Source organism: Prionailurus bengalensis, chromosome D1 (genome assembly GCF_016509475.1).
Source record: "Prionailurus bengalensis isolate Pbe53 chromosome D1, Fcat_Pben_1.1_paternal_pri, whole genome shotgun sequence".
Taxonomy (NCBI): domain Eukaryota; kingdom Metazoa; phylum Chordata; class Mammalia; order Carnivora; family Felidae; genus Prionailurus; species Prionailurus bengalensis.
In genome coordinates, this window is record NC_057346.1 from 110,449,560 (window position 1) to 110,472,890 (window position 23,331).

At 56.0% G+C, this 23,331-nt stretch overlaps 1 protein-coding gene across 1 annotated transcript; it reads left to right on the forward strand.

Moving 5' to 3' along the window:
- Positions 1-1,727: 1,727 nt before the first annotated feature.
- Positions 1,728-23,038, forward strand: SYT12 (synaptotagmin 12). The gene is made up of 8 exons (XM_043581752.1): positions 1,728-1,878; positions 7,445-7,500; positions 11,961-12,154; positions 14,141-14,533; positions 17,261-17,476; positions 18,011-18,131; positions 18,992-19,125; positions 20,833-23,038. Exons 2-8 carry the CDS (start codon positions 7,467-7,469, stop codon positions 21,004-21,006), a joined length of 1,266 nt encoding a protein of 421 aa, XP_043437687.1. The 5' UTR covers positions 1,728-1,878; positions 7,445-7,466; the 3' UTR covers positions 21,007-23,038.
- Positions 23,039-23,331: the final 293 nt, after the last annotated feature.

The following is a 23,331-nucleotide window of genomic DNA, read 5'->3' on the forward strand; positions in this document are numbered from 1 at the left end:
TGATTATATACTTTCAAGTTGGGAGGGGGTTAGGGTCAGCAGAAGTCTCTAAGGAATTTGGAAGCAAGGTTTCCAGGACCTTGAGGGGCTAGCTGTTGTTAGGGAAAGGTCATTTATTACTGTCTAATAAAACCTTGGTCATGAGACCCTTCAGATGTACATCAGTGGGCCATATGCTTGGAGGATGATTTTGCTAACATATATTTGGATGGTAGAGATAAAGGAAGTTTCCAAAGGAATTTTTTTTAATGTTTATTTATTTTGAGAGAGAGAGAGAGAGAGCACGTGAGCAGGCACGCAGGGGAGGGGCAGAAAAAGAATCCCAAGCAGGCCCCGAGCTGTCAACCCAGAGCCTGGCACAGGGCTTGATACCACAGATTGTGAGATCATGACCTGAGCCGAAATCAAGAGTTGGAGGCTTAACTGACTGAGCCACCAGGCGCCCTTCCAAAGGAATTTTTATAAGCAGACTTACAGGATCTTGGGGGTCAGAATAATGTTGAGCTGAGATTGCCTTTTGCCCTCAGCAAAGTGTCAACATCGAGGCAGCTGAGCTCCCAAAGGAAGGTCACTCTGTCTGTTTCAAGGACTTTTCTGTGGGTTGTTGGTAGTTAGGAAATGTAAATTTTTTCTTTTGCCTTTGTTTCCTACATCACTCCGGGTCTGAGATCCTTTCTCCTTTCACCTCATCCCAGATCCTCCAGCGCCCCCCCCCCCCCACTCCCCAGAGGACTTCCCAGGTGCTCACCAAGCCTGCTCTCTTGATCACTGTGCCCACAGCACTGGCATTGTGGCACCTGCCCCCCCCCCCCCAAGCGCGCAGCCCCTGATGAGTGCGTGCCTCCCTGCCAGACTGCGAGGGTAGGGTGGGACCTGTCCCCCTGTTCCAGGAACATGGAAGATCGCCCACACCTGGCACTCTGCCTAGAGTCCAGCGGGGGCGTCATAAATATCTCCTGAATGATTCATTCATCCCTTTGGGAGAGAAAGCGCGACCTCTAACCGGTTAAGAGCATGGGCTTTGAAGTCACACAGACGTAGATTCAAGTCTTGGCTCTGATCTTTGGCTCTGTGGCCTTGGGAAGGTCATTGGATCTCTTTGAGCCTGTTTCTTCATGTCAAAACGGAGTGACCACGAACCCATTAGATCTTTGTGAAGATTAAGTGAGATGATGTTGGCCTGCCCCACAGCCCAATTACGGTGGGAGGGGTAATTATGCATTCAGGAAAGGGGAAACCTCCCGCGGCTCCATCTACCACCTGTTTTCTTACCGGTTTCTAGCAGGTGCGCAGCATCAGGCCCGTTTAACGGAAAAAGAAACTGAGGCCCAGAAAGGGACCAGGATAGCCCAGCGTGCTGCAGGCTGGGGCTAGAACCCGGGCCTGCGTCCAGCGCATCGCCTGCCTCTCCGAGCAGCTGGTGAGCACATCCCCACCCCACCCTCGTCCCCTGGCCTGGGAGTGAGGGGCTGGGCTCGGCCTCGGGCGACCCCGCCGGACTGCGGGGCGCGCTTGGGGATCTTCGGCTCAGACCCCGGAAGCGGTGCGCAGCTCGCGGGAGCGGAGAGAGCGCTCGGGGTTGTCGCTTTAAATTAAAGAGGGAGCGGGAGGGGGGCGGGCGAGCGCGAGGGAGCGCGCGGCGGGCTCCTGGGAGCGTGCCCGGACTGCGGCGCAGCTCCCGTCTGCCTCCCCGGCCCGGCCGAGCCCCCGGCCCGCGCCGCGCTGCTCCGAGGCGGGCGCCGGGCGACACTGCAGGGGTGGCGTTGCCGGCGACGGCCGGGCTTGGCGCCGGTGCGTGCGCGCTGCGGGAGGCCGGCCGGGAGCCGCGAGCCAGGAGCCGGAGCCGGAGCGTAGAAGCGGCCCCTCCGCGGAGCCGGGGTGAGTAGCACCCGGCCGCCCCCGACTCCCACCGGGAAGCGGTCCGGCGCGCGGACGCGCGTAGCGCACCCTTCCCCGCGCCGCGGACCCCGGCCTCCGCGCACTCTGCGCGTCTGCACACCCGCGCCGCGCTTGCACACGTACGCCGGGCACAGCGCACGCCGGGCGCCCTTCCCCGGCCCGGCCACTCCGCGCACTGCGCATCGCATCGCGCCCCGCACGCCCGTCCCGCGTGTGCACACACGCGACTCGCCCGGCCTTTTACACGCCTCCCCGGCGCCCGCGCCGCACGAGCGCCCCTCACTTTCACACTCAACATCCTGACTGTCCCCACCGCCCCTGGGGCACACCCGCTCGCGACTCTCCCGGGTCAGACCACCCCCGCACACCGCTCCCCAGATACCCTAGGGGTTCCCGCGGCAGGGGTGCTGGGTCTTCGGGAAATGCTCTGATCCGGAGAGGCATGTCGCACCCCATCGCCAGGAGGCCCTCGGAGCTTGGGAGAGGATCCCCAGCCCGGACCAGTGTCACTGGCCTGCGTGGGGGCTTTCCGGGGGCTCCTGGGAAAGCCTTGATGCCGCTGCTCTTTGGAAGAGGAAGTTTGCCCTGTCTTGGGCCCTGGGCTATAGATTTGGGTTGAAGAGGGGGTAGAGTAGGGCCGGACATGGGGACCTGGAGCCAGGCCTGTGGGTGGAGGAGCCCTGAGCCAGCCATCCTGGTGACCCTTTTCCAGGGCTGCAGAAGAACTGTGTGCCACGCTGCTCAGTCAGTGAGGCCACTCCAGAGTGACTGGGAAAGCTGCTCCTGGAGCGTCAGCCCCTTCTCCAAGCTGGGGGCAGGGGCAGGGGCAGGTGTGGAGAGCAGCAGCAAATGTGCTTCTTACTAGAAATGGGGAAACCGAGGCTCAGGGCAGACAGGAGTTCCAGCCAAGTTAACTCACCAGTCTGGAGAAGAGTCAAGCCAAGTGCCCAAACCCCCTGCCCTCTCCGCTCTGAAATCCAAAACTTTCCACCTAGCAGCTTGGGAGCGTGGAGGTTCCCAGGCTAGGGTTCAAGTTTGGACTCTGTCTCTTGTCAGCTCTGGTGACACTGGGTAAGTATCGGTTTTCCTACCAGTACAATGGGCAGAGTAGCAGCCCCCTCAGGGAGAGGCAGCGAGGATTTGCTGAAATAAAACATGGCGAGTCCTTGGTACAGTACTTGGCACATGATAGATGCCCAATAAATGCCAGCCACCACCACCCTAGCTGGTCTGCACTGTGGTTTCTGCGGGCTTTGGGGGGATGGTAGCAGGATGTGATTATTTCAGGGATGGGGGGAGCACTTGAAAAGATCTCAAACCTAAAGATCCTAAAGAGGCTTGCAGCCTGGGAGGTTGAGGGCTGCCCTGTGCCCACATCCTATTACCTGATGACCATGGGGGGGGGGGGCAGTCAACACCTTGCTGGCCACAGACGTGATGTGGGGACACAGTGAGCAAGGAAACGGGGTGGGGGGAACAGAGACATGGGGCCCGTCTTCCCCGAAGAGGCACAAAATTCCTGGAAAGCCATTTCTCTGACCAGCCCAGGAGGGGGCCTCGACTGTGGTCCAATTCCGATGAGGCCAGTGACAGTTCCTCCCACCCACCTCCACCCCCAAAAGGCTGGGTCAGGAGGTGGCATCACGGCCAAGAGCCCAGGCCCAGATCCATCACACCCTGGCGCCAATCCCAGTGTTGCTACTAAATGCTGAGTGACCTGGGGCTGCAGCTTCCTCATCTATAAAACGGGGATCCACTTACCCAGTCAGTCATCAGGTCTGTATCGTGTGCTTAGTACAGGCTAGACACCGTGCTGAGCATTTGGCATATATCATGTCTATGCTTACAGCAGTAGGTAGGTATTGCCGGGTCGGTCTGATTAAGCCTGGATTCGAATCTAGAGCTCTTTCCAGTGAGCAAACTTCATGCAGTTTCGAGTTTGGGAGATTGGGGCCAGAACGAATAGACTAGGTGGGGAAAGATGCCAGAGAAGGGGCCGTGGATCCGCGGGGCTCGGGTGTGAGATTGGGGCAGCCCTGGCTCGTCCCTGTTGTGGCCCATTTCCCGTGTGTCAGAAACTCGGGAGACTCCGGTCGCGGTCCGCCCTGGCCTCCCGATGCGCCTTGTCAGCGTCCTGTGGCGAGCCAGAGCCACAGCCCCTCTGCCTGGTAGACCCCCAGGCTGCCAGTGGGAGCCTGCTGAGGTGGTAGTCAGTGAGATGGGGTCAGGGGCACTCGGGGATGGTGAGTAAAGCCATTAGGAAGGGCACTTGCTACAGAGCGAGATCTAGTTCAGGCTCAGCTCCCTGCTTGCTGGTTGGGTGACCTTGGGCAAATTCACTGCCCTTCTCTGAGCCTCATTTTCCTCCTCTGTGGAACCAGGTCAATAATAGGATATGTCCCATGGGGGTCTTGGGGGAGGTGATGGAAACACATACGTGAAATCCTTGGGGGCTGTGGCTACTAATGGCAGAGGCACTGGTCCGGGCCGCGGACATGGCTTTACCACTGCTGGCATTGTGGCTTTGGGCAAATCACTTGACCTTTCTTAACCTCCCATAGCTCATCCAAAGGCCTGCTTACCAGGTTCATGAGCAGAGATGCTCCAGGGGCCAGCAGGTTCTGGAAATGAATGGAGGGATGGGAGGTGCCAGACGTGTCCGAAGGGGCAGAGCCCATTCAGCTCCAGCCCCGCTGTTTTGCGGGGGTAGGGGGATGCAGACCACTGTCTTCAGATACTTTTAAAGGGAAGCAGTGAATCCAGCTTTTTTTTTTCTTTTAGAAATCAATTTTTAATGGGAATTTCCCCAATTTTTAAGACAAATAAAACATACTTTGGGCTGATTGTGAGGCCAAGAACCACAGCAGCTAATATTTACCAAGCCAGACTACACTAACCTTTCATTCCACCCTCCTGGTACCCTGATAGGGCAGCCGTGAGCCCCATTCTCCAGATGGGAAGACTGAGGCTCAGAGCTAGTGAGGGGGCATATCTGAGATTCAGAGCTGTGCTCAGGCTGCCTGACCCCTCTCCCACCCCAGTTCTCTCCTCCCTCCATTCAGGCAGATGTGCTCTGGTTTCTGCCCCTCCACTGGGGACCACTGCGGGACCACTTGGGGCTCGGGTGTGCTCAGAATCATTCACATCTTCAGTGAAATCACAGCTCCCGGGGAAGGGGTATTACAATGAGGGGTGTAGGGGGGAAGGTGGCAGTGTGATATAGTCTGGGGTCTGAGCTAGACCAGCCCCAGAGGGCTGGGAACCCCTCAACTGCTCTAGGTCTGATACAGCAGATACGGGGTTCTGACCCATGCCGTGTGCACTGGCCACCGCGGTGTACTCAGCCCACGCTAGCATAGCCTCATTCTCGAAGTCGGCTTGTGCCAAGTGAGCAGAAAGAAAGCTGATGGCGTTATTGGATTCCCAGCAAGGCAGAGGTAGGCTGGGACATGTGCGTGTTGGTGTATCCAGACCGTGGTCTGCCAAGAACTAGGGCCACCTTGGACTTGTTCACAGTGACCAGTTGGTCCTGCAGGTTCTTCGGAAAGTTCTGAAACTGTATACCCCTCCGCAGTAAGGCACAGAAGTTAGGAGTGTGGAGCCAGATGGCCTGTGTTGACTAGTGCTTAGAATCGCTCTCTCAGGCGTAAGGAGTGCTCAGCGAGGTTAACTGTCATCACAGTCTCCTGCCCAGGTCCCAGGAATGAGCCTCTGTTCCTCAGCATGAGTGAAGCCTCCCTGGTTAGCATTTCCCTCCTGTCACCATGAAGGACCCACACCTCACTGGGTCATCCTCTGCGTAGCAAGGAGCTGTCTGAGCACCTGCAGAACTTGGCCCCAGGGCCCTGTCCTGCCCCAGTTCTCCAGGCCTCCTGCCAGGGACTTTGGACAACTCCCATATGTGCTAGATAACTCTGTCTAGACCAAAGCACCCTAACTTCTTGGTTCCAGAGCCACAGACTGGGGGGAACCCCAGGATTCAGGGAAATGCTTACCCTCTGATTTGACCCCAGTCCCAAAGGGAACCCACAGCATGCTCGAGTGGGTTGCAAACACGCTAGCCAAGCCACAGCCCAGGAGTATTTTGTCCTGTGCCTGAACAGTATTTGCATTTTTTGTGTGAATTGGTTACATTTAAAAATCAGGAAATTGCACATTAAAAAAATCCAGGAATCTGGCTTTGCTTTAAAAATCCGGAAGGAAGGAAGGAAGGAAGGAAGGAAGGAAGGAATACCAGAAGATTGGGACGCCTGGCCGGCTCAGTCAGTGGAGCATGCGGCTCTTGACCTCAGGGTTGTGAGTTTGAGCCCCACACTGGGTGTAGAAATTACTTAAAAATAAAATCTTTAAAAAATGAAATGAAATGAAAACATAAAGAGCCAGAAGATCCAGCAATGCAGGGTTGGCATCCCCTGGGAACGGAAGAGCAGCGGCTCTTGGGTGGGCAAGCACTCTGTAGTTGTCACAGGGTGACCTGTTTGCAGCCTCCTTTGCGGGGCCAGGGGCCGTCCCGTCCTTCTGTGCCCCTGGAGCTGAGGCTGATATAGCTCCTCCCGGCCTCCCCTTTCCAGTCCCTTCGAGTATGTCTGTGAGACACATTTACTTCTCAGCAAGGACAGTAATAAAACTATGAGCAGTCACCTGGGTTCCGGTAATGGCTTGCATGACGCCCGGACCTTTCTAGAACAACCTAGACCTTCCGCGTTCACAAAACTTGGAAGTGGAGGGTGGGGTGGGGAGGAAACCATCCTGAGTCGTGGAAGGACTGATAATAGAATATTGTGGAAATGCAGCCTTTCCTTTCCAATTGAAAGAAAAGCTTTTGAAGTAAGGCTTGGTGAACACCTCGAGGGCCCACGCTAATGAGTAGCAAAGAATCAAAGCCTCCTTGCTGGTCAGCCTGTTGTTGGTAGGATGGAAATGAGGTAGGGGTGCCCGATTTAGCAGATATAATATAAATACAGGATGCTCAGGAACTTTGGAGTTTCAGATAAACAATGAATATTTTTTTTAAGCGTAAGCATGTCCTAAATATTATATGGGACATACTTGTACTAAAAATGAATCAAATTCAAATGTCACTGGGCATCTTGTGGTTTATCTGGCAACCCTGACAGTAAGATGGTCTTAGACTGGTTGAAAAGAGCTTTAAAGTCCATTTTTTTTTTAATGGTATTTAAGGGCGCCTGGGTGGCTCAGTCACTTAAGCGTCCAACTTCAGCTCAGATCATGATCTCGCGGTCCATGAGTTCGAGCCCCACGTCGGGGTCTGTGCTGACAGCTCAGAGCCCGGAGCCTGCTTTGGATTCTGTCTCCCTCTCTCTGTGCTCCTCCCCAGCTCATGCTGTCTGTCAAAAGATAAATAAACATTAAAAAAAAAATTTTTTTAATGCTATTTAAAAACCACCTACCTTTGTCTGAGGTCTCCTCACAGCTGAGTCTGAGCGCTGGATGACAGGCCCATTGGCATCGTGGAGGTCGAGGCGTAGGGTTGGGGTTGGTGGCCCTCCAAAGCCCTCCCTGCTGACTCTCTTTCCCCTTCCAGGCCCAGCGCTGCAGTGGTCATCATGGCCATGGACGTGGCAGAATACCACCTGAGCGGTGAGTCCCAGTGGAAGCATGCCATCTCACGGGGCTCCCCGACCAGGCCTAGGGCAGGGGGTATCAGTGGGACGTCAGGAATGGCCCTATTTTACCAGTAAGGACAGTGACTTGCCCGAGGCCACACAACCTTGGGGACACGGGGCGGGGACCAGTCTAAGGTCTCGTCATCCTTCTGTGCCAATGGCTCCTTCCTGTGGAACCACCTCCCTACATTTGACTGGAGGAGTCCCCCAGGAGGCCCATGTCCCGTGCTCCCTAAGGAGAAACTGAGATGCAGAATCCGCTCCCCCAGGGCCATTCCTAGAGCCTGTTGAGTAGCCAAGTGAGAAGAAACCCAAGAAGGTTGATGTTAGAGCCACAGGACAATAAGCTCAGAGGTGGCCCAGTCCAGGGATGGCAAATACCTGAGATGCAGCCCCGACCTTCCTGTGTGTGCCCCAGTGGGTGCTGAGCTTGGGAACTGCCTCGAGATAGCAGCCGCTCTCCAGCTGATAGTGGGTGGTGTCAGAGCTGAGACATACTTGCCATGTTTTCTCGTGGGTTCCCCTCTCCATTTATAGATGGGAGAAGGGAGGCTCAGTGCAGGACACAAACCCAGGTCTTCTGACTCCCAGGCCAGTGCTCCCCAACACTCTAGCTGCTCCCCTGGCTCAGCCCCCTACCAGCCCAGAGCTGAGCTGAAGGGTAGACCAGGGACCGCACTTTCACCTACAGGCTCCCAGGCCTTGGCCCAGGCCCTGGCATGGCCTTGGGCAAATGATGAAACCTCTCTGAGCCTCCACTTACTCATCTGTAAACCGGGGGGCAGTGAGGAGGCCTGCCTCAAGGACTGCTGGGAGGACTCGGTGACCTAACTTACACAAAGTGCCCAACCCAGCGCGAACACAACTCTCTCCCAAAGCAGGCCTTTGCACATGCCCTTCCCTCTGCCCGGAGCACTTCCCTGCCTCTGCCTGGCTAAGCTCCCGGGACTGTGCGGGGGTGTCACAGGTGCAGATCTGGAGCCAGACTGTCAGGCAGCGAATATCTCCTCTGTCCCTCAGCTTCCTCATCTAGGCAATGAGGGTAATAATAGAACCTTCCTCACAGGGTTGTTCCGGGGTCTCCGTGGGTTAATATGCAATGAAGCGCTGGAACGGGGCCTGGCAAAGAGTAAACAGTAAAGGAAGCTATTATTACCGCCACGCCACTCGGCCGCCTCCACCTCCTCCTCATTTCTGGTCTCAGCCGAGGCCTCACTTCCCTTGGGAATTCTGCCCATGCCACCCCGAGGCTGTAGTCAATAAAAGGAATAAATAAATGAGCATTAACAGTCATCATCTTGTGTCACCTTCCTGGGGCTTTTCCTTTCAATGCCCCCCTTTCCCAGCCAAGCAGGATGCAGGCTGCACGCCCTCAGGCCCTTCCTCCCCCCAGATCCTCGCTTTCAGGGGAGCCTGGCTCCACCGTGCCGGGTCACCTTGACCGTTATCTGCTAGGACCTCAGAACTCAAGGCCCACCTGCTTCCCTGCCCCTGGGACCACCCAGGCCCTGCCGGGAGCCACCTGAGGTTCACATGGACGTCTCACTCTCCAGTTTACCAGGCCATCCGTTATTCATCAGACGCCGAGAACTTTCATGCCTCGGCAGGGCTCGCCTGGGGCCCTCCGTAGATCTCTGTTGTGGTTTGGGTTGGCCCACAAATTACATTCTGTCAAGAAGTCAGGAGTAAACAGGGCTTGCTCACAGCCCCTCCATCCTGATTTCTAGCTTCTCTCATTTGTCCCTGGTCCCCACCCAGCCTTTATCCATAGGGCCTGTGATTTTTATGTCAAAATTGTGTGGTTAGACCGTGTCATGGATTGATTTTTTTTTCTTTTAACAATGCTGGAAACGTTTTCCTGCTCTGCCACAGTGACATCCTAATGACCTCAGTTCTCAAAGGCCAGTGATATTCCCTCCCAAGGGCAGCACCACCAGCCCCCACTGGCCCCTCAGCTGGACCTTCAGGCTGTTTCCACATTTCTGCTGTTATAAATACCGTCTCGATGACTCACAGCAGACATGAAATTTGCTGGGATTTCTTCCGCAAGATAAATTCCCCAGGGCGGGACCGCTGCTTGGGGTGCGTGGTCATCTCCACTCTCCAGATGAGGACGCTCAAGTTCAGAGTGGCTAGGTGGCTTGCCCAAGGAGCCAGGGCACCCGCGGCCAGGCTCCGCATTTCTTACCCTGTGGCCTTGGGCCAATGGCTGGGTGTGCTCACTAGCCTCTCCCAGCCCCGGCTGTCCTACTCTAGCAAGTGGAGGGAGAGACCTCATAGGGTGCTACATGCTGGATACGAGCCAAGGCTGCAGGCCGGGCCCTGCCCTTCTGCCCTGCCCCTAACCTACAATGAGTTAGCATTGTGGATTCTGACTGGAGTTGGCTGGGCTCAGGGGAACGGGCAGGGTGAGGCCTCCCACTCCCAGAGGGGCTGCCACTGCTTCCTGATACCTTTGCAGCCGGGCTTTAGGGGCATGGTGACAGAGAGCTCCCCAGCCCCAAATGCCCCACTCTCTCTCCCCCACTGGACACTGAATGCTCTGGGCTCTGTACATCCCCTCCTCTGCTCGCCCTGAACTCCCAGTCCCTGGTGCCTTGGCCTGGTACATTTCTTGCTCCTCCTTCGTATCTCAGTTCAGATGCCCCTCCTCCAGGAAGCCCTCCTGGGCTGTTCTCATCACTCTGTTTTGTGTATTTATTTGCCTACCTACCTCATCCCTAGACTGTGAGCTGCTTAAGGACGGGGCCTGGGGCTGGGGCTGACTCCCTCACCAGGGTGCTCGCACACCATAGGTGTTCAGTGGATGTGCAGTCGTCAGTCTTCACCCCTGAAATGCCCTCCCCACCTCTGTCTACCCTGCATAGTCTGGGAACCGTGCTGGGTCGAGGCTGGGTGGGGCAGTGGTTACTCCGGCCTGGTCTGAAGTCTGGCTGCCACAGCTGGCCTCCCAGTGCCATTCCTTCCTGCCTCTTTGACCTTGGGCAAAAGGTCATTTATTTTTGTAAATGTTTATCTTTGTGCACCCGTTTCCCCATTTGAATTGAGTATAGAGGCAGCACGGAGAATGGTTTCGAGAATTCTATTTGCCAACAGAAGGTCACTTCTACTAGTGGGGGCTCACCCAACACACTTGAGGGGGCAGTTAATTACTATGTCTGGGGACAGTGAGACTCAGGGAAAGTTATTTACTTATCAATGAAGAAAGCACATTTGAGCATTTGGATTTGTCTCCAAGTCCTGCACAGCCTAAAAGCCACCTCTCTCTCACTTCTGGCTGAGATTCTTTTTTTTTTTTTTTTTTTTGGTAGCAGCTTTATCGAGATAAAATTCACAGACCATACAATTTACCCACTTTAGGCATACAATTCAGTGCACCTAACACCTTGTGTACTCATCAGCACTATTAACTTTTAGAATATATTCATCATCCTCCAAAGCAACCCTGTATTCTGTGTTGCCCCCACCCCAGTCCCCCCAGCCCCAGATAATCACTAATCAACTTTCTGTCTGTACAGATTTGTCTTGACATTTCAAATAAATAGAAGCATACATGGGGCCCCTGGGTGGCTTAGTCGGTTAAGCGTTTGGCTTTGGCTCAGGTCATGATCTCGTGGTTCACGAGTTCGAGCCGCTCATTGGGTTCTGTGCTGACAGCTCAGAGCCTGGAGCCTGCTTTGGATTCTGTCTCCCTCTCTCTGTGCTCCTCCCCCATTCGCTCTCAGTCTCTCTCTCTCTCAAAAATAAAAACATTAAAAATAAATAAATAAATAAACAAACAAACAAACAAATAAATAAATGGAATCATACAACATGTGGGTTTTTGTGATGCCTTTCACTTAGCATGATGTTTTCAAGGTTCAACCACATTGCAACGGGTATCAGTAGCTTTATGTTGCCAAATTATATTCCGTTGTGTGGATGGACTACATTTTGTCCATCTATCAGTTGCTAGACATTGGGTTCTTCTAAATGAGGGTAAAGCAAAAATGGGGTCATTTCTTTTCTCCCCAAACCCCTTCCCTCTTCCTCCAGACCCCAAAAGGCTGCTTTGATTATCTGGAAGGCTATGAGCTCAGAGAACTCAAAAGAAGCGAGAAGAACCCCATTTGTTGAAAGCCTAAGGAGCGTTTAACTGTTGCTCACAACTCTTTGTCTGGTCTGGCCATGTGTCCCCACCCCCATTCCACCCCTGGTAGGAATGGGTGCTTCTGTGGAAAAGGGGATAGAAGCAGAAATCTCAAGGTACATATGTCTTATTCAACGCTGGATCCCCTAGCACCTAGTACTGAGCCTGGCACACAGTAGTCACTCAATAAATATTTGTTCAGTGAATAAATAAGTCAGTGCTGAACTGTCTGCTTCTTGGGTGGGAGTCTGTAACCACTGGGGGACCCCAGAGCCTACTAATGAGAGGCTGCCTTTCCCTTGCAGTCATCAAGAGCCCTCCTGGCTGGGAGGTGGGTGTCTACACCGCTGGGGCCCTGGCGCTGCTGGGAATTGCGGCCGTGAGCCTGTGGAAGCTCTGGACATCGGGGAGCTTCCCCAGCCCCTCCCCGTTCCCTAACTACGACTATAGGTACCTTCAGCAGAAGTATGGCGAGACCTACGCAGAGGCCAAGCAGAAGGTGAGGCTTCTGTCCCGGCGGTGGCCTCCCCTCCCTCCCCGCTCCCTTGCTCTCTCCCGGTTAATTTCCTCCTGTGAACAGACACCCTGGTCCTCCTCCACGTTTCCAACATAGCCCAGTGCTGTGAAATCAGTGAATACTCGGTGAGGGACTGAAAGTTTTCAATTTTAAAAACCATCCTGGGAAAAATACAGGAAAAAAACAAGCAAAACCCCTCCCCAAATGTCACCACCCAGTGGCAAATAACTGTTAACTGTATTTTAACTATTAACATTTGGATTTCTTTCTCTCCGGTATTTTTAATGTATCCTCCAGTCTTTTCTCCATGCATAGGTTTTTATACAACGGGTGTCATTTCTACACAGAATTTTATACCCTGCTCTTTTCATTTCCCAGCCGAAAGCATTTTCCCATAGTGTTGAGCCCCCGTCATAAGTATTATTTTAGCGTCAGATTCCTTTTTTATGTACGTGCCATGATTTACTAAATGCCATTGTAAATAATGCAGTGAATGTTGTATATGTAAAACTTTGTCTTCATTAGGGTTATGTACTTTGAATGGATGCCCAGGTGTGGAATTACTGTGTCAGGGACTACAAACACTTTTAGGGCTCTCAATATATACTGCTGAATGCTTCATCATTAGACACTTGGCAGAGAATTTTTCTAGTATCATATAGAGTTCCAGAGAGCACAGCCAGAATCTTTTACCAGATAGCAGCCCCACATGCTCATTCGTTTGGGGTGTGAAGGGGCTATCTCCCATTGGTGGGGGGGGGGGAGGGAGGGAGGAGGGGAGAGAGAGGCGGAGACTGTAAATTGGCACAACTTTCCCAAAGAGCATTTTGGCAACATGTGTCAGCAGCTTTCGAAAGGACTGTGTCCTCTGAGCTAGGATTTTAAGAAAGCTATTTGATTCTGCATTATTTATATTTGTGAAAAATGAGAAACAACATAAATGTCCAACAGTAGGGGGTCTGTAAGGTAATCACAGCTGTCCATTCAGGGACAAATTGGTGGCCCATTTTTAAGATGATAGTAATGGGGGGCACCTGGGTGGCTCCGTCAGTTAAAAGTCCGATTTCACCTTAGGTCATGATCTCGCGGTTCGTGGGTTTGAGTCCTGCCTCGGGCTCTGTGATGACAGCTCAGAGCCTGGAGCCTGCTTTGGAGTCTGTGTCTCCCTGTCTCTCTGCCCCTTCTCTGCTCACGCTCTGTCACTCTCTCTCAAAAATAAGTAAACGTTAAAAAACATTTTTTTTTAATGATGGCTATGAGGGCTATGAAACAGCATGGGAGATGCTTGTGGCACAAAGACTTTTGTTTTCCCAAATCCCGAGGTCAACTTAGTGAAAGGAAAATTTGAGTTTTAGGATGAGTGTTACCCAACACGAAAACCTTCTGTTGTGAACATTTTGGTAAACATCCTCGGAGGCTGCTCAGTTATCTGTTGAGTAGCTATCGTCTAGTTATTCTTACCCGTTCTCCCTGCTAACTACTTTTCCTTTGAAATTTTTAAGGTTTTTGTTTATTTTTGAGAGAGAGAGACAGACAGAGTGTAAGTGGGGGAGGGGCAGAAAGAGAAGGAGACAGAATCCAAAGCTCTGTCAGCACAGAGCCCGACGCAGGACTCGAACTCACGAACTGTGAGATCATGACCGGAGCCAAAGCCAGACACGTAACCGACTGAGCCACCCAGGCACCCTACTACGTTTCCTTCTTACAAACGTCACTGCAGTGAACATCTTTGTGCGTGGAACTCAGTCCATATCACGAAGCGTTTTGAGAAAAAGCTTTCTTTCCTCGGGGTTCGGGAGAGAAAGGTGAGTGATGTGAAATGGCATTAAACAAAGAACTTCCTGACTAGGGCAGGCACCGTTTCTGCACACAGGGAACAGGAGGTGCCTTGAATGAACAGGGCTTACGAGACCAACCAACAGCCTGTTGCATCTGCCATGCTCCCACGTCCCGTTTTCTCTCCCCCAGAGAGTGCCTGCCTGGAATGCCCAGCGGGCCAGCACTCGGGGACCGCCCAGTCGCAAAGGCAGCCTCAGCATCGAGGACACGTTTGAGAGCATCAGCGAGCTGGGGCCCCTGGAGCTGATGGGCCGGGAGCTGGACCTGGCCCCCTACGGGACCCTCCGCAAGTCCCAGTCGGCCGACTCCCTGAACTCCATCTCCTCCGTGAGCAACACCTTCGGGCAGGACTTCACGCTGGGCCAGGTGGAAGTAAGCATGGACTACGATGCCGCCTCCCACACCCTCCACGTGGCCGTGCTGCAGGGCAAGGACCTCCTGGAGCGCGAAGAAGCCGGTTTCGAGTCCTGCTTCATGCGCGTCAGCCTGCTGCCCGATGAGCAGATCGTGGGCATTTCCCGGGTGAGTGGGGGCAGGGGAGGCACGCGTGGGGCTCTCGGGGAGCCCTCCCCAGGCCGCCAGGCCCGCGGGGCCGGGCCGGATGTGAGGAGGGTGCTACGCGACAGCTCTGGGTGCTAATCCCAGAGCCGGAGGTGTCACCAGCCTGACGACTCCCGCCGTGCGCGGTTCTCGGCAATCCTACCACGTATATCCAGTGGGTGGCAATTGTCCGTTCCCATGCCTGTCCCCCGGGTCAGCCTGGGGTCCGGGTAGGAAAGGGGTGACATGTCCAAGTTGGCTAATTTGGGGACAGGTTAATAACAGGACTGTTAACAGTGGTGTGGGGCGGCCTCAGGGATGGAGCGGCACCCTCGTCTGAAGGGGCGAGGGGAAGGGGAGGCCAAAGGGGAGAGGCGCGTGGCGGGGCTGCCACATTGATAGGCGCTGTGCCCTTTGGTCAGGGGACATGCTCAGACCACAGCAGCACCGCAGGGAAGGACCTAGGGAAAGAGCACCCCCAGCTCCCTGGGTCCTCTGGTTTCCCTGGAGTGACCCCCATTGTCCGACCCCAGACCCCACCAGAAGCCAGAGGCCGAAGGAGCCTGTTGATCAGCCCATGGAGGTCAGCTCCTGGGGGTGAGAACAGGGTGGGGAAGGCACCCAGCACCTGCCCCACCAGGCTACCCCTCCATGGGTCCCTCTGTCTCGCCAAGAGAGGGAGCAAAGCCTTCATGAGACACATTCTACTCCAGGCTGGATTAGGGGGAGCAGGGGCCCAGATGCCATGGTGGGGAGTCCTCTGAGGTGGGTAAGGTTGACACCCAGCGGCCTCTAACCAAAGCAGGTGGAGCCTGAGGGTCTGTAGGACCTAGTGCTTTCTGAAGAGTCACCTGTGTCCCGTCACTCTACAGTGTTGAAGCGGGCTGTCCCTCGGGGGTGGACACCATCATCCCTCTCCCAGCCCACCCTGCCTCCCTCACCCCAGGATGGTCAACAACTGACCACAACCCTGTGCATGTGGGGCCGAAGAGAGGCAGTTGGTGAGTGGTAAGGAGCAGGACCCTAAAACCTCACCCTCTGGGTTGAAATATCAGTGTCCCACTTCCTAGTAGCGTGACCTTGGATAAGTCCGTGAGCTCTCTGCGACCCAGCTTCCCCATCTGTCATATGAGCAACATAATTCTTGAGGAAGGGGTGTGCTACTATATGCAAAGTCCTCAGCCCAGTCCCTGGGAAGTGATCAACAGATTGTGTATCAGGACCATGAAGTGTCCCTGTTGAGCCCGGATCCACGCTGCCTATGGCCTGGACTGCCTAGAAGATCCTGGGTGGTTCTGAACACCTTTCGTGAGAAGGGACGTTAGCAGACAGCAGCCACCACAGCCTGATGTGTGCTGAGAGTCTGGTTCACAGAGCCCACCCATCCGTGATTCTCTCATTAGCCCCAGTGGGATGGACCGAGGGCATCTTACAGATGAGGAAACAGGTTCAGGAGAGTGCTTTGCCCAACACATCCCCAGGACCTGGCCCGGGGGTTCCCATTTCCCGTCACCTGTGTGCTCATAAAACATAACACACAGAGAATGGATAGTTCGGGAACCCGAGCCCCTGTGGACGAGGGGGCTCGTCACAAAGTGACTCATGTGGCAGGAGGAGGGAGAGATGGGGCCAGATCATGAAAAGCCTAAATGCCAAGGTCAAGATCAGGAGGTAGACTTAATCCCACAGGGGAAGGAGCCCTTGAAGGTCCTCAATCTTGCAATTGGGTGGGGAACGTGGCTCCCAGGGAGCAGTGGAAGAGGAACCTTCCCACGAGCCAGGCAGTGACCAGAGTGTGCTTCAGTGCGCCTGGAGGTGCTGGCAGATTCATTCCCAGGAAGGCAGGCTTCTCAGCATCCTAGCCCAGCTAGTCCCAGCAAGTAGGTGGCTGCCCCCAGGCTGGGCAGCCCCCCAGCCTCAGGCGAAGTGCCAGAGATGAGAGCTCCTCTCTAAATATTGCCAGGCAGTGACTAAGGCAACCCCCAATGGGAAAGGGGAGCCGTGCCCACCAGGACACCTTCCCCGGGGGGGGGGGGGGTCTGCCCACAGCTTCCTGGGAGGAGGCCAGAGGCACCCACCAGGCAGGACGGGGCTTGGAAGTGGAGTCTTCCCAGCCTCGCCCGATCACTCCATCCGTCCATCCATCCCACAACATTCAGACCATCCTGGGCCAGGCTCTGCGGGGGCCGGGACATCAGCGGCTCTCGACTCCACAATTACCTGTACTTACTGCACGCCTGGCCCAAGGCTGGACCTGAACACACACGACAAAGAGGAGACCAGTCTCTCCTGGGCATCGCGAGGGTTCTGTGGAGCCGTGCGCACTGAGGGTGGGAATTAGTTGGTGTCAGGGTGTGGAAGCTTCCAATGCCAGGCCGCCACTGAGAGGAGGACAGGGGGCTTTTAAATCCTCAGGGCTGGGGTGGCCGGCTGGCTCAGTCAGTAGAGCACGCGACACTTAAATCTCAGGGCTGGGGGTTTAAGGCCCACGTCGGGGGTGGAGCCTACTTAAAAAAAAAAAAAAATCCCCAAGGTTGAGCCACCAAAGAAAGAATTGGCATTGAGGTCGTGGGACAGCAGAGCCAGGACTCGAGCCCAGGCCTCTGGACTCTCTGTCCGGTGCTCTCTCCCCACCATGGCCTCACGGGCGTCTGGCTGCCACCTCCTCCCCAGAGCTGAAGCTCCCTCCACGTCCCTTTCTCTGTGCAGATCCAGAGGAATGCCTACTCCATCTTCTTTGACGAGAAGTTCTCCATTCCCCTGGACCCTGCAGCCCTGGAGGAGAAGAGCCTGCGTTTTTCCGTGTTTGGCATCGATGAGGACGAGCGGAACATCAGCACGGGCGTGGTGGAGCTGAAGCTTTCCGTGCTCGACCTCCCGCTACAGCCCTTCAGCGGCTGGCTCTACCTACAGGACCAGAACAAGGTCAGTCCACCCACGAAGAGAGCGTCACACGCACCCGTCTCCGAGCGGGGAGTCCACTGTCCTCCACGACAGCCCGAGCCCTGACTTCTTTAGGAAATGACAGAGAGAGAGGCCTGAGCCACATTCACAGAAACTGTTTACTGCATGAAGCAAAAATGCCCTAATTACTGTTTACCACTCTTCTGTCGTTGCTATTTAAGCAAATGATATACGAACCCCAGTCCACTTGGACCTCTGTGTGCTACTACTACAGAATGTTTTCCCTGGGCTGGAATGAGGGACTGCATCTGGTTGCCACAGGCAACCTCTGGTCCTCCTTCCAAGGCAGGACCCAGGCCTGGTGGGAGGGAGGGCTGGCGCATGCCTCGTGGAGCGGGCAGTGGGGTCCCTTTCTCAATCCCACCAGCCTGGTGCCTCATGTAAGGGCAAGAGTAAAAACTTCTCAGTGGAGAAGGAAGTTCCTGCCTTTCCCTGGACCTCTCAAGTCCTCAGGGGGGCCTCGGAAGCCCTCTGAGCCGGTCACCTGTCCTCCAGGCTGCCGACGCTGTGGGCGAGATCTTGCTGTCCCTCAGCTACCTCCCTACGGCTGAGCGCCTCACTGTGGTGGTGGTGAAGGCCAAGAATCTCATCTGGACCAACGACAAGACCACGGCAGGTAAGGCCCTGCTGGCTGGCTGGCTCCTTCATGTGGCTGGTGGGAGCTGTGACCCAGCTGCTAGGCCAAGGGCAGCGGGAGGCGTCAGCAGGTGTGGGGCATCGTACCAGGCCCCTCCGCCCCCAGCTTTGGCCGAGCTCAGGAGCCAGGAGCTCAGGAGTTCGGGATGGTGGGGGAGATGGGAGTCTGAGAGCAGGTGCCTGGGGTGCTGGGAAGAAACCACGGTAGACAGACACCCGCTTCCCAGGACTAGAATTCATGACAGAAGCTCCACTCCCAGAAATTGGACTGTATCCCAGATCCCACATGGGGGCCAGGGCCACCAGGATGGTGTGGGTGCCAGGCAGGACCTGATGCCCCTAGTCTACAGGAGCAGAACTAGAAACCAAGGGCTGGGGGAACGACCTAGCGGGAGCCTCGGGGGATCCGTGGTCCAGGCAGGTACAGCAAGGACACCCAGTGCGGGGAGGGTGACAAGTAGAGAGGGACTCATTATTTCAGAGTCGGGCTCCACTGAGCGGGCGCAGGGTGACTCAGGCCTGACGTCTGTGCTCATTATAGAATGAGAAGCGGTGGGTCCTTCCCACTCCCCAGAGCGTCACGTGAAGGGAGCACTTGTGTGGGCCGGGAGGCAGGCTGCCTGAGCCCAGGGCCCAGCTCTTCTCCTGACTCGTGTAGGAGCCTCAGTTTTCTCATCTGTAAAATAGGAAAGAAATAAAGGCCCAATGGCAGGACTGTAGGAGATAATGGCAACAGAGAAGGCTCGGGGCACTTGGAGCCAGCGGGCTGCGAGGACCAGGCAGAGCTATGCCAAGTGGATGTGGCCTTGGCCCTGACCCCCACCCCTTGCTCACCCACAGACCCCTTCGTCAAAGTGTACCTGCTTCAGGATGGGAGGAAGATGAGCAAAAAGAAGACAGCCGTGAAGAGGGATGACCCCAACCCAGTGTTCAACGAAGCCATGATCTTCTCGGTGCCAGCCATCGTGCTCCAGGTGAGGGGGGATGGCTCAGGGGTGGAGGCCAGGCCAGGTGGCTCCTGGGCTCTGGGGCCACTCCAGGCCCTCGGCCTAGCTTCTTAGGGTTCCTGCAGGTGGCGCTGGTTTGTCTCAAGCCCTCCCCTTTCTAGTTGAGAGGCATTTATGGAGCACCCACTAGGTAGTAGCCCTGTGGTCAGTGCTGGGACACAGGCACTGCTTCCTTGTTGCTCACAAGGAGAAGGTGGAAAATCCCCAGACAATCCTTTTTTTTTTTTTGAGAGAGAGAGAGAGAGAGAGAGAGAGAGAGAGCGAGCACAAGTGAACGAGGGTAGGTAGAGGGAGACAGAGAGAATCCCATGAGGGGCAGAGAGAGAGAGAGGGAAGCAGGGCTCACCCGAAGAGGGGCTCATACTCACCTGATGCAGGACTCGAACTCACAAACCATGAGATCATGACCTGAGCTGAAGTCAGATGCTTAACTGACTGAGCCACCCAGGCGCCTCTCCAGACAATCCTAATCCACTAAGCGCATGCCAGACTTTGGCGGCCCGGGGAGGCTTTTACGAGAGGGGTTAGCTAAGCCGAGATCTGGGGGAAGCCGGTTCCCAGTGGAAGGAGCTGCAAAGGCCTGGAGATGAGCCAGGGGAGCCCAAGGGCCCACAGTTCTGGCCCGAAGTCTCTGGAGACTCTACCTGCAGAGACCCTGCCGAGCTCCCCACACCTCCATGGCTTTCAGAAGGTCATGGGCCCCAGGGAGACCCCTCTCCTGGCACAGATGTCACAGACCAAGGGTGGGGGATTACAGAGGATATGGCCTGTGCCACACCGGTGGCCCTGCTTGCATGCCTCAGAGGATGGGGAGCTTACCACCTCCCCTCACTACCTCCTTCCATGCTGGGGCATTCCTGCCAGTGAGAACGTCCTTTTGTGCCCTGAGCCAAAACCTGCCCCTGAGTCACGGGGCTGTACAGAACCCACCTAATCTGACACCCCATCTGAATTTGAAAGCCCAGAACTCTGCCTTACTCTGGAAGCTCCTAATCCAGGCAAACATCCCAGTGTCTGGAGTTGGTGCTGGGTGTCCTTGCCTTGTCCTGCCACCCTCGTGGGACAGACTGTCCATCTGTCCCCTACTTCCCTCGGAGCGGCTGTAGCGCCACTAGTCCACAGCCTCCGAGGGTGGGAGACCTCTTCGGGCCAGGGCGGCGGTGGAGGAGGAGGGAGAGCGGGGGTGAGGAGAAGAGAGAGAGGGTCAGTCTGGGTTTGGTTTTCAACCTCTCCACTTCGATCTCAAGCACATTTTTTTCCTTCCTCAGCTGTGAGTCCAACATGTGATCATATTAGGAATAACCAGACATCTGAGATGCTCTGTGTACAGGCACTATTCTAAGCAGTCGACACATTTTAACTCATTTTGTTCCTGGTACAGGTAGGAACTATGATTATTACCATCCTCCAGATGGGAGGCTAAGTAGGAAGAACCCAAGGTGACACGGCAAGGGAGGTGGTGAGGCCAGCATCTGAACCTGGCAGTCCAGAGCCGCCACTGTGGCGGGAGGCAGCAGCAGAAGCCTGTGGGCATAGGCAGATCAGGGGTACAGATTCAGGGAGCCACTCCTGGCAGCCCGCTGGGGCCTGGCACCTGTAGACAGGGTCCTGGGAGCCACAGAGGGCCTCCGGCACTGCCCCCGGTCCCCAGCACCCATGTCACTTCCTCCCTAGGACCTGTCTCTCCGTGTGACGGTGGCTGAGAGTAGCAGCGATGGCCGAGGGGACAACGTGGGCCATGTCATCATCGGGCCGTCAGCCAGTGGCATGGGCACCACGCACTGGAACCAGATGCTGGCCACGCTGCGCAGGCCCGTGTCCATGTGGCACCCTGTTCGGCGAAACTAGCAGCTGGAAAACGGGCCAGGGTGGGCACTGAGCTGCCTGGGGCCCGGCGCAAGCTCCGCTCTGATGCCCCTCCATAGTCCAGCAGGAGCCATAAATGCTGGGGTCCCCCACTGGAGCCCCCGTGAGCCATCTTGGTCCGTCTGCCCAGATTGCAGTGGAGGAACAGGCCTGGCCAGGTGTCTAGGGACCCAGGATTTTCTCCCACTGAGGACCAGCTGTGGCTGGGCTGTGACCCAGGAACGGGCAGCCTGGCACTGGCCCTTTGTGCCCCCATTTTGAGATCCCCAACAGGCTGCTGGGAGGCCAGTGCCAAGCTCGGCCACATGCAGGAACCGAGTGAGTCTTGGGGGCCAGGTGCTGTGCTAGGCACCAGCAGTCGTGACATGAACAGGACACAGCCCCTAGCATGTCCGGAGGGCAAGACCCCTGCCCTGGGGATCTGCTCAGTGCTGAATGTGGACTTGGGAGGGCTCCGGGGTCTGCTAGGATGAGATGGGAGCCGAGCCCTGAGGGGCAGGGAAAGAACTAAATGTGTCCCAGGCAGGCAGCCAGCCTCAGCAAGGCAGGGACATGAACTTCCGTATCACAAACTGTCCTACTGCAGTGGACACGAGGGCCTTTCTCTGCGCAAGAGAAGTGACCAGGAGACCAGGCCAAGCAGAGGCCTGCAGGGTGCGGCAAACACTGGCTCTGGAATCACGCTCTATGAAATCTGCTCCCTTGAACCGTGACCCTTGCAAAGCCCAGCGGTCTGAAGAGGCCCAGAGCCAGGTCCTTGTGTTCGGTCCCAGCTGAATTAGGCATTGGCTCCACGGCGTTTGTTGGGGTACCTCCAGGCTAGGCCCTGTTGGGAAGAGAGATGCCTCGGCCTCTAGGGAGCTGGAGGGCAGTGGGAGGGCCAGAATACAGACTGCAGGGGGCCCATGGGAGAGGCTTTTGTGGGCTGCCCGTGCGTGGTGTAGCAGGAGGCCCTCCAGCTGGGCCTTGGAGGAAAGGGGCTGCCTGAGCTGGGGCATTGAGGGGAAGTGGAGGGGTGTCCGGATGGAGGGTGGGGTGGGGGCAGGTTTGAATGCCAGACGGGGAAGGAGGTGGCACTGGGTGTCCTAGGTCGAGTTCCAAAAGCAGACCCTGAGATTCTCAGGCGAGGGGTTTATGCAGGGTGGGGGTGGGGGGAGGCAGGGAGCCCTCTGGAGAAAACTGTAGGGGAGAGAGGAAAGCCAGGGAGCAGGGACAGAAGCTAAGTAAGTTGTGGCTTCAGGAGTGTCTAGCTCCAGGCTGATGGCTTGAAGTCTGATGGAGGAGCTCTGTGACCAGCACCCCACAGGGGTCCTGCCCAGAAGCAAACGGGCTGGGCCGTTTTGCCCCCACAGGGCTTTGGCTACTACCCCACCCCAGCTGGAGGAAGAGCGCATACCTTCCAGATGTCGCCGGCTGAGGCGCCTCCCATCCGCCAAAGGCAGCCCCAGAGAAGCAGGCGGCCGAGGGGTGGGTGCCCCTGCTGGTTCATCAGGATGGGGTGGGGAGCGGGGCGTGTTGTGGCATCTGCTCCCAGGGGCCACCCTCAGGTCGGGACATGGGCCCTCCGGCTGGCTGCCTCTGGTCCTGATGAGCTATAGAGACCCAGGCCCAACCAGTTATCTCCAGTGATGCTGCGGGAGCCCAGAGTGGTCATGGGCTGGAGTCAGAACTGTGGCTCTCCCCACCTAACACAGCTGTGGCCCAGGCCTGTGGCCCATACCAGGAGGTCTGCACGGCCCAGGCCAGCACAGGGTCCGGGGACACAGCTGGTGAGCCTCTGGAGCCGGGGAGACGCCAGACTCTTTTCTGCCCCAGTGGCTCCGCAGCATAGGCCATTTGCTCCCACCTTCTCTTCCCCCTCTTTCTGTCCCTCTAACTGCATGAAATGTTGACTGTGTACCCGAGATGGGCATGGTGGGGACCAAGTCTGCTGACTGGAATGATTCTAGAACCAAAATAAAGCTGGGGCAGGAAGGAGGGGGCTTCCAGGGAGCCTTGCTCAGCCCCAAATCACCTTGGTCTCTTCTCCAGGAATCAGGGACTTGCGTGGGTTACTCTGAGTAGATTACCCTGCTGCTGGGTGCCCAGAGGGAAAGGAGACCACCACAGGGACCAATGCCATCAGACTGCTTGGGAAGCTCTAAGAGGGGGACCCTGAGTCAGGTCTGGCGAGGAGGATAGCGTTAGGGAATATCACGGAGGGCTTCCTGGTGGTATCGCTGAGTTGTCTTCAGGGCAAAAAGAAGTGTAAGGTTGAAAAAGGTGGATAAGGCCTAAAAAGCATTCCTGGAAGAGAGAACAACATGC